The sequence below is a fragment of the Anabrus simplex genome, chromosome 1 (assembly GCF_040414725.1).
Source record: "Anabrus simplex isolate iqAnaSimp1 chromosome 1, ASM4041472v1, whole genome shotgun sequence".
In the NCBI taxonomy this organism is placed as follows: domain Eukaryota; kingdom Metazoa; phylum Arthropoda; class Insecta; order Orthoptera; family Tettigoniidae; genus Anabrus; species Anabrus simplex.
Window position 1 is genome coordinate 595,867,802 of NC_090265.1, and position 9,698 is coordinate 595,877,499.

At 34.7% G+C, this 9,698-nt stretch overlaps 1 protein-coding gene across 1 annotated transcript; it reads left to right on the plus strand.

The window, feature by feature from the left end:
* The first annotated feature begins 3,455 nt into the window (after positions 1-3,455).
* On the plus strand, positions 3,456-5,152 carry LOC136870780 (fork head domain-containing protein FD4). Its single transcript, XM_067144937.2, has one exon. It carries the CDS (start codon positions 3,501-3,503, stop codon positions 4,359-4,361), a length of 861 nt encoding a protein of 286 aa, XP_067001038.2. The 5' UTR covers positions 3,456-3,500; the 3' UTR covers positions 4,362-5,152.
* Positions 5,153-9,698: the final 4,546 nt, after the last annotated feature.

Sequence of the window (9,698 nt, forward strand, 5' to 3'; positions counted from 1 at the left end):
AGCCGTCGGACCACTTTTCAAATTTCGTAGCAGAGCCGGGAATCGGACCCGGGCGGCCGGGGTGGCAGCTAATCACAATGACGGATTTGAAATAAGGTATTGTTTCTTTTCGACTGGAACATAACTTATTGGGTGGGGGAGGGGGAGGGGGTGGTGTGAGAAGGAAAGTATATTCAGCATAGCTTTCCAATAATAATAATAATAATAATAATAATAATAATAATAATAATAATAATAATAATAATAATAATAATAATAATAATCCGTTTACCCTCCACGGTTGTCTTTTCCCTCGGACTCAGCGAAGGATCCCATCTCTACCACCTCAAGGACAGTGTCCTGTAGCGTGAGACTATTGGGTTGGGGAAATTCTATCAAATCCTCGTAAAATTAAATACAACATGTAGGCCTATTCTTGAAATGTTTCTGTTTAACCGCGTGTTCCCTTTTATTAGTGCTAATCTATTAATGGCATGAAGTTCGGTGAGTGTTACCGTGTTTTTCTTTCTTTTTTGTTTTCTCTTGCCCCGTTTACTCATCTCAGTTAAATGAGGACCTCTCCAAGACGCTGGCGGCTAGTGCGCCGTTTTATAATTTGCAATAAATGAAATTAAATTATGGTTTCATTCTGGGAACTCATTTTTTTGAAAAGGAAAATATAGGCCTACTTATAGTTCTTTAACAACTGTACTGTAAAGTACGTACGGGTAGTAGGTTATAACAAATTAATTACAATCAAACGCATAGGAATTCAGCTAACCATATTTCCGGATAATAATAATAATAATAATAATAATAATAATAATAATAATAATAATAATAATGGTTTTATGTCCAATTAACCACCTTTACGGATTTACGGATTTAGGAGACGCCGAGGCGTGGAATATTTGTCCTGTAGGAGTTCATTTATGTACCAGTAAATTTATCGGCACGAGGCTGCCGTAGGCTATTTTAGTACCTCGAAAACTACCGGTCTGAGCTTGGATTGAACCCATCATCTTGGACTCAGAAGGCCTATCATTCGAAGCTCTTGTTCTATCATCCGAACAACTCATCCTGGCTTGAAGACAACAGTCACAGGTGAATATCAGGACATTCACAGCGTTTGAAGTGCGGACAAATTTATAATCGGGACATTGGGAGATAAAACAAGGCACTAAAGAGTGGAGTCCCAGTATTCAGCTTGAGAGTGTAGCCATTGCACTATCTATAACGAAAACCTTCCACAATCCCAACTGCTTTAAAAAAAAGAGTCAGTCACTATTTTCACGACATCCACCAAAATCCGATGCATATGAATATATCACATCTGCCTTGACAAAGAGAGTGAAAAAATGTGATTATAAATATATATATATATATATATATATATATATATATATATATATATTATACCTAGCTTACCACAACAGTAAATAAATAAGGAATATCAAATCCTCGTAAAATTAAATACAACATGTATTCTTTAAATTTTTATGTTTAACCGTGTGTTCCATTGTGTTAGTGCTAATTTATTAATGGCTAATTTATTAATGGCATGAAGTTCGGTGAGTTTTACCGTGTTTTTCTTTCTTTTCTTCTTGCCCCGTTTACTCATCTCGGTAAAATGAAAAGTTCTGACAGCCTAAATATGTAGGCTAAGCCTAAGTTAGTATTAGGCCCTACACAATTCTAACTTATTCACAACAATAAATAAATATAGGCCTATAATTAATTAAATAATTTTATCAACATAATTACTTTCTATCAAAGGAAATCGACATGATATTCTTAACAGGAGGTCCTCATCATTCAAAGCTATTGTTCAGCTACATTTTAAATTGTTATCAGTTTTCTACGCGCCATAAATTCTAATTAGATCCATAAGACGTATTCTTCAATGAACAGGCTTAATATTATCCTACAGTAGGTATGATGCATATGGATGTCCCCGTGGTTCAAATTATGAGGCAAGAATACATGAAAGGGACTGTATCTTAAAGATCTTCTCCTTTGTTTTCCGCATTTTCGTGTTCATGGATTGGATGTTTCCCCTCGCCTAAACCAAAGTATTTTAGTTGAAAGTTTGCCTTATTTTGTTTGTCGTCCTGTATATATTTCGTATTCCAGTAACATAGCAAAAATATTTGCCGTGGTAGGCGATCAGGCGATTTCCTTCTGATTAGGCTGTAGAATTTCCTCTGCTCGATGTACATCCCTTAAACCATAGTTATATTCACTTTCAATCATATGGCACGAAATTGCAAAGTAATGTGTGCAAAATACTCCTAAATAAAGGAATTTAAAAATGTAACAATGTAACGACGCAAACGTGTTAATGAAGTTTTTTTATTTATAATCTGATAGTTTATTATCCGACGTTTCTCATTCTTTCGTAGAGGAACTTTAATGTATTCCAAGTTTCGAATACAAAGAGATTCAGCTCGGACGTTACTGATTTTTTCATATAATATAACTTCGTACACTGTGTTATAGGCCTACTACTATCATTACTAAGTTATTTTTTCTAGTCTAGGACATAATTAATATTCGCGCTAACAGTGTTTACAATGAAGAAAAATATAAAAGAAGCAGCTAATAAATAAATAGGCTTATTTTTGGCACTCTGAAGTTATAGTTAACTATAACCGCGGCAAACTATCGATCTGTTGATAACGCTGTCGGTGTGTGGCTTCCGAACACATAGAAATTCCGAACAAACGTGTTCTACGTTAATAAATAAATAAATAAATAAATAAATAAATAAATAAATAAATAAATAAATAAATAAATAAATGGCATCCATGGGAGACAAAAGGAAGAGGTGGTTGAATAATCGGAAAAAACCCACTTCGCACTGTAAACCTACGGTACACTAAAACCTTCTCAGTCAATTACGTTGGAAATAATATTAAATGGATTAACATTATAGAAATATATACAAAAATGTTAATTATTTAATTTTTTTCATTAACTGATTAGTTTTGTTCAGGTTGTATAGGATTTTACAACAGCATTTTATACAGTTCCTCCTAACCTGCCATTGTGAAGAACGCATCATCTTCGGTGTCTAATAAGCAAATACTTGTTGAAGTCATTGATTACGCGTTATTTCATGGTCGTCCGCCAGGTTTCGCCATACTTGGCCTGTCAGTTATTCAATAGGATGGATTTATTATTAACGTTTCAACATGATCACGCAAATAAAAGTGTTGGGGAATTGACTTTTAAATGCCGCCAATGAGGAGACGAATGAGGTTCTAATCCTCCCACCTAGCTCCGCCCTCTATTAGAGGATTGGCTGGCTGAATGAGGTGCGGACTGGGGTGTCTTGTTGACGAGACCAATGGGAGTGGGAAGTGGCCTGCGGGTCTGTGAGGGGGCTACAAGCAGGTCCGTCTGGCAGTGTGTATCACACAGGCAAGCGTGGAGGAGCTCTGTGTGCCAGTGCGGGTGTTGTGTGACGGTGCGAGTGTTTGTTTAAAGACATGGTGAATACAAGTGAGTGACACGCAGCCATGCCTCGGCCTAGCCGTGAGTCGTACGGCGATCAAAAGCCTCCTTACTCTTACATCTCGCTCACAGCAATGGCCATCTGGAGTTCTCCTGAGAAGATGCTGCCTCTAGCAGACATCTACCGTTTTATTACCGATCGTTTTCCCTACTATCGCCGCAACACGCAACGCTGGCAGAACTCACTGCGCCATAATCTCTCCTTCAATGACTGTTTCATCAAGATTCCTCGTCGACCAGATCGTCCAGGAAAGGGAGCTTATTGGGCTCTTCATCCAGCAGCATTGGACATGTTTGAAAATGGTAGTCTTTTGAGACGTCGTAAGAGGTTTAAATTGTTAAAGACAGATAAGGACAGACTAGAGAGTGAATTGGCAGCGTTAGCCAATATTAACAGATTTATGTTCGCGCCACCACCCCCAACACAACCGCCACCAGTTCCGGAAACATCGCCAGTGACTGCTGTACCACCTCCACCCCCACATTTACTCCACCCTACCCCACCGCAAACAACAGTGAACTCTGTGGTGCCAGGTAGTACAGCCCAGTTACATAGACCTAAACGCTCGTTTACAATCGAGAGTTTGATCTCACCCGATAAACCCGACATAACCCCGACGACTACGACGACGCCACCGACAGCAACGACGACGCCCGAAACTAGCGCACCGGTTGGTTTTCTCTACAATCCAGCTCCTTGTTACCTTCAACCGACGCCTTACGTTCATCCGTCTCTGGTGATGGGACTGGTGCCTCCGCCATTGGCGCCTGCTCCTGGACCTGGCTTCTACCCGCAGCACCATGCCGCCGTGACAGGAGCCGCTTCCAGCGTCTTCAGGTTCAGCCCGACGCTGAGGTCAGTCTGACCCTCGGGGCACGGCGGTGACACAAGAGGCAGCCAAGCTCGGTGACGCGATCTGCTAAGGACTTGAAGTTGCCGCCGCCGTAAGTTGTTCTTAACTTGAGTAGTTTTGTGTTTTCATTGAAGAGGAACAGCCCGGTGCTAATTAGGCCTAGCTCAAGAATAGGGCACAAAACTGTTTGAATCACAATTCAAAAAATAATTACTTACAAACCTTAATAGAACTTCAATTTATTATTTAAAATTTTCGATTAATTTTCATCACGTACATAATATTTTCTTGACTTGTGATTCCATGTGGTGCGAAGCGAATACGTAGAGCATAATATATTCGTTGTAAAAATTATAGATTTAAATCGAAATATATTGAATTATTTGGGTAGACACCGCACCTCACATGGACTCCATAATACCCCATGGGAGATCCTGTATGGGTAGTAGTTAGTTAGTTAGTTTGCCTTAGAAACAATTTTTAAGCCGAGTAAATAAGGTTAAAATAAACTTTACGGTAGAGCAATACCAAATGTATTTACTTGCCTGTCTTGAAGCATGTCATGTTGATAAATTTCATACTACTGTAATAGAAATTCGAAAATCTATCTGTAGGATACTGCTATTCGGGTATTATTGAGTAATTATAGCAAACTGTTCTGTTTCCATTACCGTACTCTCGTTTACATTCGCATATTGTGACTGCTACTCTTAAGTAAAATTTTTCGCGCTAAGTTTCGGGACAGTTTGCCTAGCCTAGAGGGGCTGTGTCTCACCTTAATTTTTGTCTTTGTGTACAGTTCAATTCTCCATACGTGTGTATACTACTATTGTAAATTAAATAAATGTTTTAGATTTTATAAAAATTGAAGTTAATACTTTTTTATTTTCAAATATTACCATCCTAAAACCGAAAAAAAAAAATCCTTCATCACTTAATATTTAGCGAATTAAAACTGGTATCTAGATTTTTCGTGTCTTCAAAGATCGATGAATCTTCACATTTACAAATCCATGGCATGCATTCTTAAAAGAAATGGTATTGCACTTTGTGTGTTAGGCCTATACATGATAATCTAACGTAAATTATATTTAGACTATAGTTGAAATAATTTAATATTCTTTGAAATTGTTTTGTCACAGAAATGATAAAATCAATCATGTTACCGTTGAATACATCGCTAATCCCCTGTTATTCCCTCTCACTGCATTCCTCTTATTATTTGAGTCAAGAGCTTAACTAATTGTTTTTATTTTCAATATTTCCATTCTATTAAATAAAATAGTTATTTTAGTTTATTTTCATGCATGGAGATATTATAAATATTAATCTCATCGAAGTGGCATTTAAAATAGGTGCATCTGAATGTGACAAAAATCTGTGTGACGCATGGTAATATATTTCTCTTTATTTACTAGCTACCTGATTTCTTTACGTGCTATTCAACACTTATTTATCTCATGGAAAAATGAATTACAGCTCTCAACAACTAAATAATTCAATTGTCAACAGTTGTCATTTCATAATATATATCACTCTTATCAGTACGCAGGGTTGTTGAGTCAACAGCTTTTAGTTGGGGATGAGTGACTGAAATATTACTGCTACTACAATGTTTCTTCTGTCACTCAAGCAGAGAAATGTATCACATGCTTACTCCCACATCTACTCAGTTTTCCTTCGCAAATGCAGACATGATAAATGAAGGGATATTTATCAATCCTTTTGAAAGTTTGAACACATTCATTCATGCAGTGTTTCTGAACAGTAAATGAATTCATTTTTAGTAAATATAAGTAGGTTTTAATGCGTTTTTCTAGTCTTATTATTATTATTATTATTATTATTATTATTATTATTATTATTATTATTATTATTATTATGATTATTATTATGGATGATACTTGATTATATTTTATATCTAATTTTCGATAAGTAACAGACTGCATACCCCTCAGATTATTTGTTAACTTTTGTAAAAACAATTAATTACCTTGTAGTTGGGTTTGTTCTCCGTCCCTTAATTAATAATAATTTCTAAATTAATTACTACAGTATTTCCAAAACGACTTATGAAAAAATATTTCTTCAGTTAACACTTTTTACAGAAAAATGTAGACTATTTGGAATAATAATTAATGCATTGTTCTTGTTTATTATGCGAATTTTCTTCAATAGAATATTAAATCATCCACTTTATAAAATATTCTAGCCTACGTCGGGTAGGCCCTATATCAACAAATATTTGGGATGAATGGAAATAATGATGCATTATAGTGTGGGTTTTCTGATTTATAATACCAGTCCGCATATTTTACTAATTCAATAATAATAATAATAATAATAATAATAATAATAATAATAATAATAATAATAATAATAATAATAATCTAATTAATTATTTTTGTATAATATATCGATGGCCAAATTCTAATACCACGTATTTGACAATGTTCTTTCTGTTCATTATTTTCCTTAAGAGTGGTCATGCCTCCCAGCCACACATGGATATTATGCAGTCCATCAGAACAATTTTCGTTGTGTTCATTTTCCTATGCAAATGTTAAAAGGAAAATGAATCTTAAATACATCATATTGCAGAAGTGCGTGAATACGTCATGCAAACGTACATTCCTGCAGTACGATACGGTATGGTTCATTTTCCTTTACAAATTAGCATAGAAAAATGAACACAACGAAAATTGTTCTGATGGACTGCGTATCCATCTGTGGCTGGGAGCCGTGACAAGTCTATTCTATATAATGAATAGGAAGATCATTGTCAGATACGTGGTAGGGCCTCTTAGAACTAGGGCATCGATGTGTAGGACTTATGTGGGCCTATAACCTATTTCATGTATTCTTCTTTTATTATTGGATCCATTATTACGCTGTTATTATTATTATTATTATTATTATTATTATTATTATTATTATTATTATTATTATTATTATTATTATTATAATTATTATTATTATTGGACCCATTATTATTATTATTATTATTATTATTATTATTATTATTATATTAATAATAGTCTCTAAATACATTATGTTTCAGTTCAACCCTACTGAAAATAATTTATATAGACAAGTAATTGTTCCATCATAGCATGATTTCCATCTTAAAACTAATTTTACTTTATGAAATTTACTGCCATGTATAGCTACCATTAACTCTTATGCCCTATGATGTTTACGACGAGTTAAAAAATCCTTCCTCGTATTTTACCTACGAAGAGAGTATCAAAACAGTTTTGGAGTACTTTGATATTAATTATTTTTTAAAATTTCCTTTGTGAATCATGCAAAGGAAAATATTATGACATTTTATTGCAATACTTTGTTATTGAAGGCAATTGCAAGTGTGTGTTTTTCAATTCAGAATAATCCTATAGGCCTATGATAAGCCAGCAACCGGCCTCGCTGAACCCCCATGTCTTCTTTCATACATGAGTAGCCTATTTATCGTCGATGTGTTTGGTTCCTGCTTGTAAAATTACAATTAAATGTTCATATTACAGAATAGAACTATTTATTTTAGACGTTGTTATTGAAATAATGGTAAGAATTTCGGATTAAGTTATGATTGGATCAGCCAATTGACTGTATGTAACACAATATTAATGGGTTGTCTATCAGTTACTGTATGTAACCCAAGTTTTTAACATATGTTTTCCACTCTCGCTGTTGTAAGTATGTGATATTATGATGTTGCATTTATGAAAGTAAGTATATTTTACCTTCGTATTGTTGGTAACTATTGGGTAAGTTATCTTTCCTCCCTGATGAAGTACCTAATTAAGTACAATTGCAGATGTTTTGTTCAATAGCAACAAAGTATACTGAATCTCGACGTATTAACTGATATTCCCTCAATAAAAATTAAATAACACTTTATTATGTAGTATGTAGGAGTGAAATAAAACTTAGTTAAGTATATGAATTAAATACTTCAGTAATATTCTATCTGACTCAGTTACCAGCAAACACGCCTTAACTAGTAAGAACTACTTAGCTCCCATACGGATTGAATTCATGTATATGCGATGAATGCGAAATGATAGCTTACACTGAAGGTTAGTGGATGTGATATTGATGAGAAACAGGAACATAGCTAGACAAGAAACGATGGTTAGATTCAGTATGAATGACTTCAATCAGAGGCGTAGGATGCGAGATATTACAGGGAATAAAGATTTATAGGCCTAGAGACACTTGCTTCATTCATAGGATAGTTGCTTTCAATTAAAACACTGAAGGTAGAACAATCTATGAATAAACCCATATATAAACGTTCGGAAGCATTTTACGTACCGTAGGGGCTTAATAATAATAATAATAATAATAATAATAATAATAATAATAATAATAATAATAATAATAATAATAATTTCGTGCGGCTATTTCTTTGCCTGGTGCATTCCTTGTAAGGCAGACCCTTCGACGAGGGTGAGCGATGTCTGGCGTGTATATGATAATGCGTGTTATTGTAGTGGAGGATAGTGTTGCACTATGTGGTGTGTGAGTTGCAGGGATGTTGGGGACAGTACAAACACCCAGTCCCCGGGACAGTTGAATTATCCATTTAAAGTTAAAATCTCCCGGCCGCCCGGGAATCGGACCCGGGGCCCTTTGTATCGACCATTCAGTCGAGGAGCCGGGCAGGGGTTTAATTACGGATGGAAATGTCGTAGCGGGTCAAAACCCGATGTTTTCAAACTAATAATTGTAGGCTAATAATGACACTTTTTTCAGCTTATCCCAAATATGTCTTAATAATTTTAATAATGAGGAGTCGTTAGAGAACCCTTGGTTCATTATGGATTTTGGTCGGAATTTTCAGGTGAAAATTCCTAACTGATATCCACCGGGATGCAAACCTCGGCCATCTGGGCGTAAAGCCAGAAGCTAAGAAACTGGTATGCCTACTCATGCTCACGATAATAATAATAATAATAATAATAATAATAATAATAATAATAATAATAATAATAATAATAATAATAATAATAATAATAATAATAATAATAAAAGTTCCGTTTGAATCAATTAGCCTTCAACAATTTACATAGAGTATATAAGCTGGCTTGCCATAATTTTTAAAAATTATATTTGGGTAAGTTTTATAATGTAACACTGAGATTATCAACTCACTCGTGACTAAGGGTTCAATGTACCTATACGAATAAAAATATACCCGAATGATAGTTTAAAAAATGAGAAACTGGTTAATTTTTAAGGCATTATTAATTGGTTAAAAACCATTGTTTTAAATACCCATCGTAAATAAAACATCATGAAACGAAATACAATTTTTATAACACAATGCAAGAAATTCAAGTTTTT